Source organism: Brachycentrus maculatus, unplaced genomic scaffold, assembly GCF_059751285.1.
Source record: "Brachycentrus maculatus isolate JH-2025_06_01 unplaced genomic scaffold, ASM5975128v1 h1tg000081l, whole genome shotgun sequence".
NCBI classification, from domain to species: Eukaryota; Metazoa; Arthropoda; class Insecta; order Trichoptera; family Brachycentridae; genus Brachycentrus; species Brachycentrus maculatus.
In genome coordinates this window covers 4,704,797-4,726,058 of record NW_028280835.1, presented here as the reverse complement: position 1 = coordinate 4,726,058, position 21,262 = coordinate 4,704,797, and the positions used below count along the sequence as shown (strand labels likewise).

At 32.7% G+C, this 21,262-nt stretch overlaps 3 protein-coding genes across 3 annotated transcripts; 2 read left to right on the top strand and 1 right to left on the bottom strand.

Moving 5' to 3' along the window:
- Positions 1-4,283: 4,283 nt before the first annotated feature.
- LOC148311001 (protein angel-like) lies at positions 4,284-8,269 on the top strand. Its single transcript, XM_088257527.1, has 2 exons — positions 4,284-4,461; positions 4,546-8,269. Exon 2 carries the CDS (start codon positions 4,630-4,632, stop codon positions 6,046-6,048), a length of 1,419 nt encoding a protein of 472 aa, XP_088113653.1. The 5' UTR covers positions 4,284-4,461; positions 4,546-4,629; the 3' UTR covers positions 6,049-8,269.
- Positions 8,270-9,023: 754 nt separating this feature from the next.
- Positions 9,024-10,506, bottom strand: LOC148311000 (uncharacterized). The gene is made up of 2 exons (XM_088257393.1): positions 9,964-10,506; positions 9,024-9,528 (listed from the first exon to the last, which is right to left on the bottom strand). The coding sequence occupies exons 1-2, from the start codon at positions 10,407-10,409 to the stop codon at positions 9,126-9,128; spliced, it is 849 nt and encodes a 282-aa protein (XP_088113519.1). The 5' UTR covers positions 10,410-10,506; the 3' UTR covers positions 9,024-9,125.
- Positions 10,507-12,364: 1,858 nt separating this feature from the next.
- On the top strand, positions 12,365-20,299 carry FeCH (ferrochelatase, mitochondrial). The gene is made up of 9 exons (XM_088257525.1): positions 12,365-12,541; positions 14,955-15,120; positions 15,828-16,049; positions 17,293-17,394; positions 17,846-18,011; positions 18,546-18,710; positions 18,907-19,023; positions 19,376-19,503; positions 20,128-20,299. The coding sequence occupies exons 1-9, from the start codon at positions 12,505-12,507 to the stop codon at positions 20,195-20,197; spliced, it is 1,173 nt and encodes a 390-aa protein (XP_088113651.1). The 5' UTR covers positions 12,365-12,504; the 3' UTR covers positions 20,198-20,299.
- The last annotated feature ends 963 nt before the right edge of the window (positions 20,300-21,262 follow it).

The following is a 21,262-nucleotide window of genomic DNA, read 5'->3' as shown; positions in this document are numbered from 1 at the left end:
AATATTACTTGTTTCTAGGATAAGTTTCTTAAAATACGTAGTCGCGATTTCATTCGGATTAAAAAATGTCCGACTGGTTAGTAGCACAGACCAACTAATTAATATAACTAGTTAGTAGTTAGCTGATTGTATAAACCACTAGTCGATGCGTTTCTAATTATGATATTATGATATGCTTTTAACAAGAATGGCCGCACAAAAATTAAATCCCCAATCCAAATGCCAGTTTACATCTTTTTGCCGTAGTGTGCCGCTATTTGTGGCTAATGACATGGTGTAATTACGATAGCTGTGTACATAACTTTAAAATAAAAATATCAGCCAAGGATTTTTCACATTGCATTTATATTTAATGTAATGTATAAAATCTAATGATTAAAAAAAAATATATAAAAAATAGTAATAAGGTAAGTGTCTATAATACTGACCTAGTTTTTGTCTTAAGCCGGTCCATATTTTTAAAATATTTATTTAATATTAAAACGGCTTGATAATTTTTTAAATTTATTTTTATTTTTTAATGGGATAGTTTTATCCTTACAAAGTTAAAAAAATAATAGTCAAAAGTCAAGTGCATATATTAAAATCCACGCAATAAACAGTTAAAGGCTTTGTATTCAATACTGACCTATTCGAAATGGATTATTTCATAATACTGACCGCTGTTGCCCCTATTACTGACTATGAGTGAAAAAGACAACTCAATTCATATTTTAATATATTTTACCATATGTAAACTGGAGTAAGATATAAGTATTTGTAATGGAAATAAATGTAAAAGTAAGTACTTATGTGACAATTTATTATTTATTAAAAAAAACATATTGGTTAAACAAAATGTATTGTTAATGTATTTTTTTAAGCTCACTATAAATAAGTAATTCTGGAATGGAATAATTTCCTCTAGCATTTAGTCACACCGGTTCTGGAATTGTTTTTATGATTCCTTCTGAAGTATACTATATAGTATCCTGTTTTTCTGGCACTTCCAGTTCAGGCATACCACGACCTTGATCAAAGCGGAACCATCCTTTTTGGGATTTATTACAATTCCTAAAAAATTCCCCTTCCTACTTTACAATACAGGACTCATTTTATTTTAGTTTTTACGAGGAAGATTTTTTGAAGACCCTTGGTGATTTTCAGTTTTTTTTTCTTCTTTTCTGCCACTTTATCTTCTGGCACACAGAGACTGCTTAACCTTTCCTGTCCAGAGTAAAAAAAAACAATCCGCGGGTTCCGAAGGGGGTACTGGCAATACCCCAAGTAAAATGCTAAAAATACAGGTTTTTCACAAATTCGACTTATGTCAAAATGTTTATCATGCTATTGTTATTCTATTTTTTCCATTTAAATTTGAATTTTCTGCAATAAACAATAATTTTCAAAAAAACATAGTTGTGAAAAAGTTCTCTGCGGAAATGACATTCAATTCCGCCCAATGTTTAAGCATCACTGGACACTAGGCGCTTCGGCCGGAAACGATGCAAGCGAGAGGGGGTGAGGAGAGAAAGAGAGAGAGAGAAGCATACTACTCGGTACATACTAGCGGGTTTCTAATTTGTCGTATATTATGGTGAAAAAAAAAACAAAGAATGGTAAAAAAATCAGATAGCGAGAAACAATACAAAAATGACATTACGTTGTATGAACAGTTTGGACTTGGGTTTGGGAATATCTGTCCATCTGTAGCCTGATTTGGAAGTGAACAAATTTTCTTCATTTCTACTGTTGTCTACCATATGTACGGGCTTGACGCTGTTAGAGTCAGATTCATCAAGTTCTTGGATTATATAGTTATCTGAGTCGGCGTCGGAAGCATAATCTTTATTTTCTAACCCTAAATGGAATTCATCATCACTTATATACATACATCAGTGTCCGTATAGCTCAGAAGTTGCTCAATCATATCATCTGTCAATTATTTTCCACTCATTGTTAGGGTAAAGTAAATATTAAAATTATGACAATTTAATTAGTGTAAAAAGGTAGATATTTATAAAATAAATATGAAAATGCAATTGCACCAAGAAATTTCAGTAGATAATTTAAATTAATAATAATTCTTATTAGAAACGAAAAAAAACACTCTGTATTTGCCAAATAACGCTCGCGTATCGAGAACACGATTCACACGCGTGCAAATTTGGGGATCTACCGCCGATGGTTAAACTGTGGAGATAGATACAGCGCTAGTAAAGAAATTGATATCCCCTTCGGAACGGGACAGTTAAACGCTGTTAGAACATTTAAGATCGTGGGATTTGGAGGTTTACAAGGAGTAACCTCATTTGGGTGTGCAACATTAGAGCATGATTGTAGTGTGCCTGATATGTATATACATATATATATATATATATATACATATATATATATATATATATATATATATATATATATATATATATATATATATATATATATATATATACATACATATATATATATATATATATATATATATATATATATATATATATATATATATATATATATATATATATATATATATTTATATTTATATTCTACTAACCCTTATCTGCACCCGATGGTGCACTGTATCTGCACTGATGTTGTATTGACGCAGTGTTATCTCGATAGTTACTTACATGAAGGCAAGGTGATCACTCATGCGAGTATAGTGGAATCAGTTTATGTTTGATAATAAACAAAGTTTTTTTTGTTGATATTATGTTAAAAAAGAAAAAATAAATTGTATTTTAACATAAGAAAAATCACAAAAAGATGGCTCAGAACGAAACTCCTTTTCTGAAATAGTATGTGTTTATAATACTGATCTAGATTCGTTTCTATTACTGACCGCTGAAACTATTTATTATAATTATAAAACCAAGCAAAAATATATAGGTCAGAATTAGGCCCCCATAATCCAAAAACTGTATGCTATCCAAAGCACGCAAGAAATTTACGTATTTAAGAATTTTCACAAATTTATGTAAACTTTAAAAATGCTCTCGTCTTACTCATTACTGACCTATAGGTCAGTAAAGGAAACTAATGAAATTTCGGGTGAATGTAATACTGACAACTTTTATTTTATAAATGTATTGTATTAATCATATGGTTATTTCACAAATACTTTGTTTTTTGTAAATTCAATACACTAAACTAACTAACACATATAAAATATTAGTAAATATCAATCATATAAAAATAATACACCTTTAAAATAAAACTTGAAAGATTAGGCTTGTCTGTTAAGGATTTTCCGTGTGCGCGCGCTACTTGCCAGATGTCCAAACTATAACTGATATTTCAAATATGAAAAATCAAAATATTGACTGTAAAACATTGTCATCACATAACACAAGCATGGCTGCAGTGTTGGTAATATTAAAAATTAGTAATAATTGAACCAGTGTCTTATTATCTGTTGTTTCTTTGAAATAGGTCAGCAATAGGGGCTAGGTCAGTTTTATAGACACTTACCTTATGTAAGTATTTCGGCTCATCACAGGCCATGCCCAAAGACCCGTAATACATATAGTAAAAAAAATTATCTTTGAAACAAATATGTATAACCGATAACTTAAAAAAAAATGTAATGAAATAATTTCGATAGGTACCTACCTATATATAAAAATAATGAAAATACTGTAGTAATAATAATAGTAATAACAATACTAATGACCAAAGACTATATACTAGAGTAATGAATTGACGATAATGATTTGAAATACAAATATGACAAAAAACGGGGCACAAAGAAGCTTTATTGTAAATGTCGGCATATACAGTTTCAGTTATTTTCAGAGGAAACAAATTCAGTTCCTCAGAATGTTTTTTATTTTATTTTTGTTTTTCGAATTTTATTTATAAGCCATTAAGATAACCAGGACATGATAGTTTTTCGCCACCGCTTTACGCTCGCGTCTTTCTATTCGGGAATTTCGAATGGTAGAAGCTCATAAAAAAAACTAGGTTTGTATTAAGCTCACCACCAGTCTTTTAAATATATACAGGATCCAGAATTTTCTAATGTTTAAACATAAATATTCACTGAAATATTTGACAATACTTTATTTTGTAAAAAATAGGCCGTCAACATAAATCTTCATACATTTTTAGCTTCCCTTTTTATTTTATTTCCAGATTTCAACAAAGTAGTGACAAGAGTAGTCTAAACATTCTGACTCTCATTTTCTCTAAGCTCCATCCGCTGGTAACGAATAAATATTGGTTTCTCTAAAATATTATTTTATATTGATATGTGTGTATGGGTTTCTTATTTCTATTTTATTGTCTTTTAATTTTTGTGTCAATGTCAACAGTAAAAAAAGTCTGAAAAGTCATAACTTTTTTAAGATTTGATAACTGATAAGCGCTGAAAACGTTAATTTGTTTTAATCAAAATTACTAAAAATATAATCTTATTATTTTAAATATATTTAGGACTTATACCTAATACTATTAAACTCAAGTGCTCTTTTTAATAATCTGGTATGCGATATTTTAAAATATTACTGCACTTTTTATTATTTTATTTTATTTGCAATGTGTATTTTTATGCGTGTTATTTTTTAGGCTAAGATGCTAAGCAGCAACAAATCCTTTAGAAATTTCGTAAGCAATGCGTATTACATATGACTATTGCAAAGGAGAGCTTTGATGAATGATCTCAAATGGAATGGAAGGACTGATCATTCAGATGAATACCCGGGCTCGAACTCTCCACCTTGTAGCGGCCCGCAGCTTGACCTTCCACCTGTACAAACGGCACCTGCCCTCTCTCGACACCACTCTGTCACGATGGAATCCGCAAACAGTGATGTCCTCGTAGAGGCCAGGAAGAGACGCCAATCCCAGAGCCCCGAACGATTGAGAAAGTTGGCCGCTGACATCCGCTATTGGGAAAATGTCTACAAAACACCGACCAAACATGTTCACGGACTTCCTTTAGTCGTCATGAATTACAACATTTTAGCGCAGAGTCTTCTAGAAACCCACGATTATTTGTACAGGCATTGTAGACCCGACGTACTCAAATGGGACTTTCGTTTCCATAGAATAATGGCTGAAATACTCGACATGAATCCGGATATCATCTGCTTGCAAGAAGTACAAAATCAACACTTGAACAGTATAAAATATCAATTGGGCAACATGGGCTACCGGGGCATTTATAAACAAAAGACGCGCACTCGAATTGATGGCTGCGCAATTTTCTTTAAAGAATCCGCTTTCAATCTCATAGCCGATCACAATGTAGAGTTCTTACAGCCGGATATCAATTTGCTGAACCGGGATAACATAGGCCTCATGATCAAACTCACGCCTAAGTCTTTACCTGATTCCCCATTTGTGGTATGCACAACGCATTTGCTTTATAACCCGAAAAGAAACGATGTGCGTTTTGCACAAATGCAAGTATTTTTAGCAGAAATAGACAAATTCTCCTTTCTACCTAGCGCAACGAGCGGCGACACTCAACATTTACCCATAATAATGACTGGGGATTTAAATTCCTTACCGGGCAGTCCTGTCACTTCGCTCATCGCAGAGGGATTCCATACGCCGCAAACATTTTGCACTAATTTGCAACACATCGCCGTGACGGATACTTGTCAACACCTGGGTGTATATCTGCAACGGAGCAAAACGGAAACGACCGATGACATAAAGTCTTCGGCATTATATCATTCCGAAATATTGACAGATCCGAGCGCCGAAAAACACACGGAGCAATCTGTCTCCGAAAATAAACATTTATTTAATTCTGAATCTGTTAAACATCATTTGAGTTTCAAGTCTGTATACGACCACAAAAAGGATTCCGGGGAAACGGAAGCCTCTACTTACCAAAATAATTGGGTAACAGTAGATTACATTTACTACAGCTCGGGCGCTGGCGGGTTTCTGCAAGCTCTGCAGCGCTTTCGGCTCCCTTCGGTGAGCGAATGCGAGTCTATGGGGCCGTTGCCTAACTTTCAATACGGATCGGACCACTTGAGTTTGGCTGCCAGATTCATCCTCCGAGATCCCCTACAGAGTACGATGAACACTACAACTACCAATTTAATAGCGTAAAATCTAGTCTTTTTATCATCTTAAATCTTGTTTTGAATATAAATTAGGTGTCGTAAAATAAGATGAGATCGGGTAACTGTAGAGTGACTAACGACTTCCAATAACTAGCAAGGATTCTTCCCGTCTTCACGCTTTGTACAAAAATTCTTATTTAGTTAAGAAAAACTGTATTTTAAGGCAGTTTATGTTTATAAAATATTCAACTATTTTTGTTAAATGCTTTTCTCGTTTTATATAGAAAATAATATTTTATTGTCTTATTATTATATTTTCACAACAAAAACTTTTATCATTTGTATTGTTTATTAAACAATAATGTGATTAACATCAATAAAGCTGCATCAATAAACAATAAACATCCAGTCACTATATGGTTACCCTACTTAATTATTTGATATTTTTAGACAAATTTGGTATGGAAATATTTTTTGTTCGTTTGTTTACATCTTATATAAACCTGTAGTTCAATGTTAAGTGAAATATTCTGCTTAGAAATTTGTCATGTGAATTCTGAATATTAGTGTATTGTTGATTATCAATACCATGGTTTTGTGATTGAATATTTAATTGTTTTCAGTTCTATTCCTGTCATCATTTTTATAATATTGTCTTCTTTCAGGCAAGTCATTAATTATTCATTTCTACGCTATCTTTATCTATTCATAGCACATGGTGTTCCACATTATTGCTTCTGAGCAAATACAAATTTAAAGTGGTAAATAAATATTTAACATATAATGAAAAGAGGAAAAATCGTGTTGTGTTATGGACTGAGAAATTTAACCACAATTTTTATAGATATCTCAATATGTAGTTGCAACTACATATTGCCTGAATCAGGATGATTTCATGTGTTTCGTAAATCTTATTAGATCTTATTATTTGACTTATAATTTTGTGACATTTAATTAAATGTTTACAGGTCACTGACTATCTTTAAACTTCTTTTAGTGATTATTTAATTGTAAAAAACGAGTTTCAATTCTTGTTTACTAATATCTTATATCTCCAACAATGTTTTGTCTACACAGACATTTTCCGATTGAAGACCTTGGGACGAAAACTACGCATGTCGCAAAACTTTTTATTCAGAGGAAAGTATAAACCAAATATCTTTGTTAGATTAGATTTTTTTTAATACCTTTATATTGTTTCACAGCTAATTTAAGGGACTTAAAATTTTTTAAATACATTTTTGATTATATCAAATGGACATTTATTTTTGTTTCATCATCTTCGATTGGCAAGTTGCTTCACATAAATAGTTATTATTTCATCAGGTTTATTTAAATGCAAAGCTGATTAAGTCATTTTTGATTTAGATTAGAACCTGGTTGTGATATTAAAATATAGACAATTAATTACTTGATAAAATGTATACCCAATGTACCCATACATATTTGCGATGGCCTGTATGTCACGTACGCTTGTACGATTATAGGTATGTAACCCTGTGTGCCCTAGTCATTGCTGCTATTCTCCTTTTGCTACATACTATTTCTCCGCCATTTTGTTTCTCATATAACAGTAATCTCCCTTGTCGCGAGCTTCTTTTCTTGTGACATCTGCATCTCATTGAATATTCCAATCTTGTCTCAGATCTGAAGTGCAACTTATCACATAATTAACCTTTTGAAGGACAGTGTGTTCAAACATCGTATTTGAATATACTCTTATATTAAAGCTTTAATGAAAATTCAACAGATGTCATTATAAACCTTAAATATGACAATATAATAAGCAAAAAAACTGTCTCCTGCAAGAGCCGTAAAATTTTTGATAATTGTGATTATTTTCCTGCAAACAGCGATAGGCAGACTGACAACTGTAAAACTCGCCTCCCACATAATATGTGTTAAACATAATTTGACTACTTTGAAGATTGCCTTTTATTTATTTTCAGTGGAATCGTATATTGTTTATTCTCCTTAATAAAACACTTCTTGTGCTATCTTCTATAGGAATAGAGTAAACACCAATTATATAAAAAAAATTACATTCTGTATCTTTTGAGTAAAAAAAGTAAAATTTTAATTTAATGAATGAGAAAATTTGCCCATGTACGTTTTGTAAAATTTTAAAATTGTATGTGTTTTTAATTTACAATCATTCATGTGTAATTTTAACTCTTATTTGAGATATATATTGTTTTCGCTTTGTTACTTTAAAAAAATATATAGATCTTTGTTACTAATAAACATATTCTGTATGTTTTTCTGTAAATAATTATTTTAAAATAAACATATTTTATTTAATGATATCTGTTTCATTATGTTGTTTTTTTAAAGCCTCCCCAAAAATCTGTTTCATAAGTAGCACAGGACTGTTCATAAAATCTAAATGCAGATACGCATTTTTGGCGCATGTCTCTATATTAAATAGACACTCCAACAAGTTTCTGTCGAAATGAGGACTTAGGAACAATTGGGAAAAACTGGAAATTAAGAAAAATTATTTTTCATTATAAACCACATCCGCTCCCTATGTGGAGCATATAGTCCACAAACTGTCTCCAGGCTTTTCTGTCAGCTGCCAGCTCTCTTGCATCCTCCCAGGTCAGGTCTGCGTCCCGAAGTTCTGACGAGAACTGTCGAAGCATTGTCAGCAGTGATCGTACTGAGCGGCGCGAACCTGATGCCTTGTAAAAGAGGCAAGCTTGATGGGGGCTCTCGGGAGGCATGCGGAGTACATGGCCGAACCAACTAAATCGCCTTTTCTTGACGTCAGCTGTGACCAAGATTTGCTGCGTCCTACACCTTATCTCTTCATTCCTCACAAAGTCAAACCACCACATGCCTAAAATTCTTTGCAGACATCTATTCTCAAAGCTAAGTACATGGCTGCTTTAGGCCCTTGTAAGGTGCCATGTTTCAGAAAAATAGCATACTTTATAGTATAGCGTCAATGAAATATTATTTTTTATTGGTCTATGTAGTTAGGTGTCTTAAAACATAAATAAGGAAGAGAAAAGATTCTTTTACAATATTTTATTTAAAACATAAATTAAAAATTCTAATAAAAAATGTATATTTGTCACCATTTTTAATGGTTTATATACAAAATATAAGTGCAGAAATTCACATTCGAATCTGAGAGAGATCTGTCGAAATAACTTCTAAAACGTTTGCAGAAACATGGGGTAAAACTTTGGTACAATCTTCCAGGTTTGTTTCTATAGTCTTATCAGCGATGGAGCAATCCTTGAAGTTCTTGGAAATCTTCTCCATGAGATTGATTTCATCTCCGTCCAATTCCAGTTGGGTTTTGATTTTATCCAAGTTTTCCCATACGGATGCGATTGCCGAGTGCAGATTTTCATAATCAGAGTCCCGCGAGTAGCCGATATCCACGTTCTTCAAATGCAACCGATCGCAGTACAAATCTTCACTTCCCATCAGCTTACCGAGGACATCTTCAGGATCCACTTCATCAAGCTCCTCTGTGAATTTGTCAGTGTCAATTTGTTGTTCCGCGATAATTCTGAAAGAGAGAAAAGTTTAGACCAATCGCAGAATCAACTGTTTTTGTGATAAAGAGGTTCACTTATAGACCTAGTAAACACGGGGTCATAACAATAATGTTACAAACAAATTATAGTAAACTCACAATTTATGAGGTGTGGCTCATCACAATGTTTCTAACCAATGAATTGAGGTATTCTGTTACTTCTAACATACAGCAATCTATTGCAGAAACTTGCTACTTAAAATGTTACATGTAATAAAAAATCTTAAATCTTAAAACCTTTGTATGGTTCATTTAAAAATAAAAATAAATGTATTTATTTATTTGCTCTTACTTGATGAGACATGCTTTTTAAAACGTTTTTGGACTAACCAGGAACTTTAAGATAAGTAAACACTGATTTCATCTACGTATACTTCTTTTGAAATCTAGAATAATTGAATAACTTACCTTTCTTGTTCACTTAAAAAAGAAATATCTTTCAATCTTGATTGTGTCGATCGTAAAACTAATTTATCCATTTCCAATCTCGTCGCCAATTCGGCCATTTTAACATCGATTTCGGTTCTTTCCTTCGCTATCTTCTCATCGACGACCGCCTCCAGAAACAAAGTCTCGAGGTACTCATTATAAGATAACTTTTTCGATAAATCCTCCGTGTCTTTCGCATCATCAGTCCTCGAAGCGCTGCTGCAGGTAGTAGCATTAGGGCGAAATGAGGCGTCGAATGCGGTACGAGTTGTTTGGTTCAATTTTTTGGTAGTGTTTGTTGCAGATTTTGTACGATTCCCTACTGTTTCTTTGATAACTACTGTCGAGTTATGAGCTTTAGGATTTTTTAATCCAGTTTTTCTAGACCCCGGGGGTAAGAAATCGCCATTTCTAGGACCCGACATTATAATAAGAGTAAAAATATCGAATTAACAAAAACAACCGACGAAATTTTCAAAAAAAGTGACAGGCGAATATTTCTGATTTGACAGTTGTTTTCAGAACTGGCGAAGTCAAGATACGTCTATAGCTCACAGCACACGTTAGTTTTGTAGGATTTTGAAGTATTTTCACTAGATGGAAATACACATTGAATTAAAAATACTCCTTATATAAAAGGATTTTAAAATTTTGGTGTTTAAAAGAACAAAATAAAAAATTTCATTCATGTTTTTCACTTTTATAATTCGCTTTCCGAAAAGCAGCACTTAAGATATTAATTTACGAAAAAATCAAATCAAATGTCTTGAGTTCAGATCTTTGTCAGACGGGAGGAATATCTAATTTAACAAATTCAACCTATAAAGGATTGTATTAGACTTGTTTTGTGTTTATAACAGCCGATATAATTAATATTTTCATTCATCATTTTCTTTTGGAAAATTCATCTTCGAAAAAACGTTATTTTCGTAAGTTGGCAATGAATGACGTCACAGAAATGATGGAGTTATTTTAATGTTGGTGTCATTGCTAAATTATTGGCGGCTCTATTTGTTGATGTCTATGGTCCACCCTCCCACCCCCCCTCCTCCCCTCATATTTCTATAACACAAATGGTAGTGTAGTGGCCAACAAATAATCAATACTACTACTATTACAGCTCTATAAACCGTAGATAATGAACCTATGACGCCATTAAACGTTCGATGACGGAAATTTGATAACGTATGTGAACGCACGTTTTTCTTCTTCTTCCTCTTCTTATTTTTTTAGGACAATGTCCTGTCATTCTCCAGTCCGCTCCTGGGAGGTGGAAGACCAGCTATCCCTCCATCGTTTAGGTGGTCTTCCTGAGGGTCTGATCCCACTTATGCTGCTGTCCGCTGCTATCCTCACCACTCGATCCAAACTCACTCTTACCACTTGATTTCTCCAGAAATGTCTTCTTTCTCTTCCCCATCGCACAACATCTTTAACGTCGCTGATTTTTCTTATTTTAGAGTTTCTAACTCTGTCGCGAAGTGTTAGGCCTGCGAGGGTCGTAGAGTCTTCATTTCGGATGTCCTAAGAAGGCTTTTTGCTCTCGCGGTGTCGGCTCTTGTTTCTTGCACGTTTTTCGTTTTATTCAAATATCTTAAGTTTAAACTTTAATATCTCCCTTAGTTCCCTACAGATTTCAATAAGAATGTTATCGATAGTCTTTTGATTTTTCATATTAATTTATTAGCCAATAATCCAACATCCTGACAAAGGCCTATTCAGAAAAAGTAATGTGTATGTGTGTTACTGCTAACGGTACTGGAACACTTGTGACGAGGAAGACGGAAACGCGCAAATGAAGACAATCTTTTATTTACTAAAAATTACAAAGTTATAAGTGTGAAAATAACAAAATTATACCAATATATCGAAAATTACAAATCACAAGGGCGAGAAGAACAAAGCAACACCAATATAAAAACAGAGCGAGCGCGGCGTATACACGTTTTGAATATTATTTAATCTGACCACAAAAAAATTGTCCGCCATCCCTTATATATGATTTTAAAGGAGTTACACGTGGTGGGGACAATATTATAAACATAATAAAAGTCGATGAACTGCGTCTCTATGTTCTTCTCGAGTACATTTATGAATATTATTTTATTACATAAATTCTTCTGAAAAATACACAAATTTTGGGCAAATTTTGTATAGGTTTTGTGTATTCGGTATTCGGAAAACGAATTCGGAAAACTGACGTGTGCGTAAGTATATAATCCCAGTTCTCAATATACGTATTTATTTTTTTATCATTAATTTCTTTAGCCCGTTAGGTTATCTTAAAAATAATTAATATTTTTAAAAGAACTGACTATTTGGTTTTAGATTGACTTCATCGTGGCCGACCGGTTGACACAAAGATTATATACTGGCTGACAGTTCGTGTCACCTATATAAGTTAGTCTGTGGTGTCGCCGGCTGTTGATTTTATATAATCACGATTTCTCGACGTTCAATTTATCCATGAATACATTTGAGTGATTATAAATTAACAACGTCAAATAATAACTTACAAAAATGAGTGTGAATCTGCGTAACAGCCTATTAAAATTTGGTAAGTATCACATGGCAAAATTCTCGTATTTTACCTTTAATATTAAATTTGGTATTTACACCGTTTATGTGTACAAATCTTTTAACTCACTTTATGCTATTATGCATTATTCTTGGATTAATTTTTTATCTGGTATTTAAATATTGTTCATTGCAATACGATACAAATTGCGTATGTTAAGGACTTAGGATTGTTGAGTTTTACATACGTATTTATTATTGTTATTGCGTTAAGTAAGACGAGATCTCAGATCAGAATTGTGGAAACCAATTAATTAAATCAAGTTTACTAACTAATCTTATTTTCAAAGTTCGGGCTGCAACACTGTTGATGAGGATATTTGAGGATTTATTGAAATTGTTCCACAAAATAGGATTTTATGACGCCCGAAATTCGCCCCTGTGTTCTTGTCACTTGTCCAAAACATCCACATATTATGGTGGTTTTTCAGCTATGCTACAAATTGAACACTGAAATATGTTGATAGCTCCCAAAAGGTTCCCAGCAACAGCATCGTAGCTGAAAGCAGTGAAATGAAATTACTAATGTAAAGTTCAGTGTAACATGTTAAAATATTGAAAAATAAGTAAATTGCAAAACATACTAATTATGTATTAATATTAGTTTTTGTTGATAGCGTTTATGGGTTACTATGCCTTCATTTTAAATTTTTCTCGAGGGACTCAAAACACCTTTCTAATCCCGAGTGCCCTAGCCATTGCTATCCTCCTTTTCTTCTCATATAGCACCTACTACTTCGCCTTCATTTCCTTTCCCATATATCAGAAATGTCCTTCATCTTGTGCATGAGCGCACTTACGTCATCTGTATTCCAACATATACCTCACTCCCAAATCCATAAACCTGTGACTTAGGAATGACTGTCTTTATATAATCTGCCATAGAAACACTGTGTAGTTTTGATACAGTGTCCTATGCACCAATAAGGTGCAGATAAGGCGTAGAAAAAATGACACATAAGCCCTGACTATGATCAGTAAGAATTTCTAAAGAAAACACTATGAAAAAAAATTATGTGTGTAATAATTAAATACGTATAAATATTACAATTGAGTTAATTCAATTTATCAAATGAAAGAAAATAATTCATTTGTGAAATGAAATCCTTTCCCATTTGACTTGGCCTGGAATCGAATCTGGATCATGCATTGTACGTTTAATATGAACGTTGAAAATATGTAAAACAAATTGAAAATATTGAAATCATTTTATAGACCCATTACATAAACAATAATTAATACTTGTGTAATGAAAAAAAAAACTTATCGTATCGTAGGTCACATGTCTGTCAACTCTTTTTCTTACATAATTTATACACTAATTGATTATATAATTGGATTTACAGTTATAATTAATATATTACGAAAATTAATTGTGTAATTACATAATTATCAACTCCTTAACCTGTTAACCGGGGAGTAAATTTTTTTATTACGCAACATACAACGGACGCAAACTCTTTTACTGGGACGTGTCAGTACGTCACGCCCGAAGGCAAAAAATGTATTCTAGAAAAAAAAAGTTGGAAATATAAAAAAAATATAAGTAAATAATATATATAATAGGAAAATAGGTAGGTAAGTGTAAGTACGTACCTGTCACTGCTCACCCAGAACACATCCACCACTCTCAATAGCGAAATGATGCTGATTCCCTCCGTGTCTTAAATTCATGTTGAGACATGTCGCTCACTCCTTTCAAGAACGTCATAAATCGAAAATTGTCAATTTTCAGTTGTGCATGTTTTGCGAAATGCCCAGAAAATGTACTATATCCCAGCAAAAGAGGCATATTTTTAACTTAATATTTACCCGCTACGGGCAGAAAGTGTTGTTTTTGCATTTTGAAGAACAATACCTTTTCTTCAAAATGCAAAAACAACACTTTCTGCCCGTAGCGGGTAAATATTAAATTTTAATTATGTTTTTAAATATACTAAATATTTTCCAAATAGAAAAAAAAACCTTCAGGTTTTACCTAAAAAGATCTGTTGCACAGTAAAAAGTGCAATAAGTGGCTTGATATATATTTTTAATGCATTGTATTCTATTTTGAAACTTTAAAAACATTCTCCTGAAAAATCAAGTTTTTTGATTTATGACGTTCTTGAAAGGAGTGAGCGATGTATGGATGACTACCTTTGTTGTTGGAAAATATAGGTCCAGCCCATTCCATATTTCAAGGACGTATTCATATGTCTTACCAATACCCGATATTGTTTACTTTTGACGTATTTATACGTCCCGTTCGGTTAACAGGTTAATATTGTCTGCCTTCCTGTGTATTAATTTTAGATATTGTGTTTAGTGGCCCAATTTTAACAACCTCAATTACAAATACATAATGTTAGATATAATTGCGTGAAGCAAGTGTTACGTTGGTCGTGTTGTAGTCAAGCAGAATGGAGCGAGGAGTTTGGCCACCACGGCGGGAGCGGAGCGTCCCAAGACAGCCATTGTGATGATCAACATGGGAGGTCCTCAGGAGACGGGACAAGTCGGAGAGTATTTACGGAGAATCATGACAGACAGGGACATGATACAACTGCCAATCCAAAGGTTTCTATAATTTTATGTCATTTTAAAATTTGTTTTAATAATATACCATTATATTTTGCTACGCGAGTTTCAACTTTAAATATAGCAAATTCGAGTTAGGGCTACTTACTACTTTACCTCACTAGGTGCATAACGTCAATAAAGCAGATAATGGAAAAAATGTTTAAAAAATCATTATTTCTTTTTTATTCTTACAAACTTATCTGAGAAATTTAGCTTCAATTACATATGATAACATTTCCAATATGCAGTCATTGTCCACATTATAAGCCCTCTCTAGGTTGTAATGTGTGAACTTGTATCTGTGAATATCCTAAAATTGATATTTTTATCTGACTTTATTCATTCCGTCATTTTTGTCCGCCTCCGTAGTGTAATGGCTACCGTTCTGGAGGTCCCGGGTCTGATTCCCAGGGGGGGTCAAATAAATATAAGTGATTTTTTCACTGTTATATTTTTTCAATATTACCCTGGTCTGGTACCTGAAGCGGAGGGCCGATCACCTTTCCTTCATGTGTAAACGATGAAGATAACACCGCGTTTACATGACGCAGTACCCTATGTACCATTGGAGTGCGGATAAGGGTTTTCTCTCTTATTCATTCCATGATTTATTTTTCAAATAAACCAACAATGTGTGTGTTTAGTAAATAACATTTACAAAAGGTAACCATTCGTTACTTTGTGTCTGATTTGTATTTGTTTAGCAAACTGGGTCCTTGGATTGCCAAAAGGAGAACTGAGGAAGTACAGAAGAAGTATCAGGAGATCGGAGGAGGTTCTCCCATCCTGCACTGGACCAAGTTACAAGGGAAACAGTTGTGCGAGAAGTTGGATAAGGAAAGTCCCGATACGGCGCCACACAAACCTTACGTGGCTTTCCGATACGTGGACCCCATCACAGGCGACGCATTGGACCAAGTCGAAAAGTAAGGTTGTGATTTATTTATTATAACTGCAGACAGTTGTCAGAATTACATATTGAATTGTTGGGTAATATATCCAAAATAAAACAAGGTTGGTTGAATTGAATTCTACATTTATTTATGTATATGTTAATACGTGACGCGTTTCGTCTTTCGTCTTTTCTTAGGACATTATCAGAGTGTTTGATAATGTCCTAAGAAGACGAAACGCGTCACGTATTAACATATACATAAATAAATGTAGAAATTAATCCAACAAACCTTGTTTTATTTTAGATATATTACTCAACAATTGTGATTTATGTTAGTAATCTAATAATATCTTAATATTTTAGATGCCACAACCGCATCAACACGTCTCTCATTTTCGTGTACAACTTTCTTGGTCATTTTACTAGGCGAGGTTAGGTGTTTTTAGCAATGTCAATGCCGGAAGGTGCAGTGATGCATCTCTCAGGATAGACATGACATACCTAGACATGATCATTTTTGCTACAAAATATACGGTGTGCCGGGCGCTGCCAAATTTATACCTTCTAGGCAGTTGAAAGGTCAATGTCTTATGTGAAATTACTTGAACTGTGTTCAAATTACTTCTTCATTTTTAATTTTCCAAAGAAACATGATGTGTATGTTCTTTCAACAAGTATATATATTTTTTTAAATTATTTCTTACATTTTTTATCTTTTCTGTGTATACAGCTTTCTAAAAATCCACTATTTACATTTTATGTACATAAATGGTAAAAAATAAGGTGATTATTGAAAATAATGCATTCTAGAAACTGTTTAAAAATTTACAATATTTACGTTACTAAAAATTTTCATCATTTGCTGTCAATGAGAACCTGCAAATGGCGATTACTTCAATTATCTTTGTAAATGATCGATTGGTCCCATCAATGAATAACAGTGATGTAAACATTAATAATTTTACCCATCGACTATAGGGTGTTTGTGTTTAACATTTGACTCTTTCCTCTCGCAATGCCATATAAATATGCACAAAAATTGTTTTGAACTTATTTGCATATTTCTTTCTGTCATATTATTTTAACAAAAATATATTAAGCTTTACAACCGCATCATGCCATGCCATTTCCAATACTAATATCCACAAATAATCATATTTATACGTTTTAAATAAAGTATACAGTAATGTCATACTTGATGGATTTGGATCTGTCAAAGAAATGTTACTTTGTATAATACAGCGTCTATAATAAATGTTTCTATTATGGCACAGAGACGGAGCAGAGAATGTGGTCCTCTTCTCCCAGTACCCCCAGTACAGCTGTGCCACTTCTGGGTCTAGTTTTAATGCCATCTACGACCACTTTAAAACGAGGTAATTATACATACACACATATATTATTTATTGTCTCCTAATTTTTTAGCATCAATGTGTGTGGACAACCCTTATCATTTCAAATGTATTATAACCAAAATCAATCTGAAATTAAAAAATTAGACTTGTACTGAGATCTGCGAATTCTTCACATCGGAAAAATCTTCATACAGTTATCTGTAATATCGACCATACAATTCAATTTTTGAATAAATACCTATTTGTTTTTGCAAAATCGATGGTTGACAAGCTACTAAATCTGCTATCAACTTTATCTGATTCTGATGGTGGTTTGATGTATGATACTTATTCCATACAGTTTATTTCACAAGAATCCACTCGCTGGTAGGCTAGAATATTCTTTATATTCATGATATTCATCGTGTATATGGAAATACCAGAAATAATAAAATTAATATTTTGTTTCCTTCTTTTTTCTTCTCTGTTTTAGATCAATGCCGAAAGGCCAGAAGTTCAGCGTGATAGATCGCTGGGCATCACATCCGCTCCTGGCTGCAGTGGTAGCCGAGAGGATCCGAGAGACACTCCTCAAGTTCCCGGAGACTGTCAGGGACCAAGTTATCATCATGTTCAGCGCCCACAGTCTTCCTCTCAAGGTGAGATAGGAATTACATAGAAAGACTACTTACCAAATACTTTATAAACCATATCTGCACCTAATAGTGCATAGGGCTCTGCTTCAAATAAAAACAGTGTTATCTTGATTGTTAATTACACGAAGGCAAGGTGATCAGTTTTCTCTTCAAACTCACTGATATTAGTTGTTTACTTTCTGAAATTGCAAAAGAATAACACTTGTTTTTAACCATTTGAGTTTATTTTATTATAACAACTAGTATCATAAACTATGCTTACATCTTCAGGTCTAAATATAAATGGTTTATATTTAGACCTGAAGATAGAAAGCATAGCTTCCGAAACTAGTTGTTATAATAAAATAAAGTCAAGTGGTAAAAAAACAAGTGTTTTTCTTTTCCAATTTCATCATGTCTCACCACAAAGTAAATGCCGAAACAATAAATAAAATTTACTTGCTGACATTAATGATTTACTCATTGATATTAGTTGTAATCAATATTGGTATTAATATGATCTAATAGTTACTGTAGTCTTTTTTTTCTCTGTTTTAGGCTGTTAATCGTGGAGATAATTATCCGGCTGAAGTGGCGGCCACCGTCCACTCCACGGTGAATCGTCTGGCAGAACTGGGGACCAGGAATCCTTACCAACTGGTCTGGCAGTCCAAAGTGGGGCCCCTCCCCTGGCTGGAGCCGTATACGGATGATGCAATCAAAGTTAGTATCAACTATTAATTTTAGCCTTCTATACTTCTCTTTTTTTCCCTTTGAATAAAGGATTCATACTAATATTTATATATCACTACATACTGTACTTTTCTTATTAATTCTATGTCATTTAGAGTCTTCGCATACTTCCATAATGTCATAGCTATCAAGTTTTTATGTTCAAATTTGATGTGTTTATTTTCAGGCTTATGTTAGACAAGGCAAGAAAAATTTACTGCTGGTACCAATAGCTTTTGTGAACGAGCACATTGAAACACTGCATGAGATGGATATTGAGTATTGCCATGATTTAGGAAAAGAGGTAACTGTTTTTCTTTATACCGATTAAAATTTTCTTGGATTCAATTCAATTCAAGTTTCTCTGCTTAGAAATTTGCTTATCTTTTTGACAACTGGGTGTAGGCGGTTAGCACATTTGATTACCTTGTATGATAATCTATTTATATTTTCTATATTTTCACTATAATTTTGACGCCAAAGTTTAATAATAAACTAACACATTCATATAAGTAATGATTAAAACCTTATATGTGCGTTAATAAGAGAACTATGGTAACTGATAATATTGAATTTGACATTGAACCTAGTGTCAGTCAGCTAGTTTTCAGCTCCGTTTGATTTTATTTACTGGTTTATAAATCTCTTGATTTTAGGTTGGCGTAGACCAAATTGAAAGAGCATCGGCTCCCAATGATCACCCCCTCTTCATACAAGCTCTTACCAATATCGTGAAAGACCATCTGAAGTCAGGCCGCAGACTGGGTGCGCAGTTTTCTAACAGGTGATTATTTGATATCATTCCCACTTTTACTCAATAAACCTGCTAATACCACAATAGTAATTTGAATTTTATATAAGCGCGCATAGCCTGTGATACCTAAATGCTCAACGTGCTTTTGGCATACAATTTGTGACAGTGCGTGATGATTTTGACTTAAAACGTAGCTAATTCTTTATACTACCGAAATCTGTGGATACAATGTCGAAGAATAATGTCATTTTGGATAGTGGACGTGATAAAATGGGGCCATGTTGATATAGCTGGTTACCATAATTCGACAAAATATATCTGTATCACAATAGTATATGAGAACTTATATCGAAGAGTAAGAAACGCGCAGTTAAAAATATTAGTTTCTTTTTTATGATGATGGTTTGTTACTTACTGACGTATATGTTATTGTAAAAAAAAACATGGTTTGCATCAAATAAGTGTTTAAGATAATATTGTAATAAAAATGTCATAATTACACCACATACTGGATATGTTACTACCAATTTAACATATCAACATAGATGAAAAAGAATATGGAAGTCTGGGTATTTACAGGGCTTATGACCTCTCATGGGCTGGTTAAGTAATCTGACCCAATTGGAATATATTGTATTTTCTTCTTGTCAACAGATGTCCTCACTGCAGCAACAAGAGATGCTACGAATCCAAGAAATGGTTCAGAGAACTCTGTAGCATGTAAAGTAAAAGTGTAATACATAAATAGAAACTCATCTCGAATATAAGTTAAAAAATATGAATCATGGCTGTTCATAAAAATAAATTCTTTTATAGAAAAATACGCCCACACAGTGGGCCAATTCCTAGAAAATATCATATGGATCCTCCATCCATATTATTTACTAATTACATGTTTTTATTACTGTGCATGTTTTTATTCACATTGTAATATGTTGTACATAATAAGGTTGAAGTATCTATCATATATTTCCATGGCACTTTGTTTTTGTACTGTTATTCTTTTTTAATAAAGTTACTAAATTTTTTAATTGGTGATGTTATATTTTCCCTTTTTTTTCTTATGAGTTCTGTCAAATTATTGAAGTTTTTTTTTAAATTTAGATTTCTAATTGTTCTTTTGTGGGAACAAAATAAACAATTATGAAGGAGACAGAATGTGTAGGGTTCATCAAACAGATTAAGATAGTAGATAGTGGAAATATAGTTTTTTTTACTAGAAAATTCAACATAAGTAAAACTCTTTTTTATTTAATTTAAAATAAGTATTTATAATTGAATTACATGCATATATTATTTAATAAAACAAAATCAACAATATTTTTTATACAATTTAATAAAAGGAAAACAAGCAACATCTTTAATATTTCTGCAGAAATGATAGAATATACAGGTATTATGTATTTTTTACAATATTTAAAAAATGTTTCTCTTAATAGAAATTATTATTTAAATAAATTGTAGATTTTTTTTAAATAAAGTTTTTTTTATTATTATAAAAAGTGGGTGTTTTATAAAATGGTATTACATGTTTCTTACCAACTAAATTAACAAAAGGACTTGAAATCTGACTGGGCTTTGGAAACAGCTTTGGAAATTTTCATATATTTTTTTAAATAAATAATTTGCCAAAATGACAAAAAATTTCCAACATGTAAGAACATCTCTGTCCACCTACAAACACAGAATCTCATGCTGTAAGATCTAAATAATGGAAATGAGCATGGCTAATTTAATAAAAATAAATAAATAAAAATTGTTTTGGTTTTTAAAATGAGTATTTCATAAA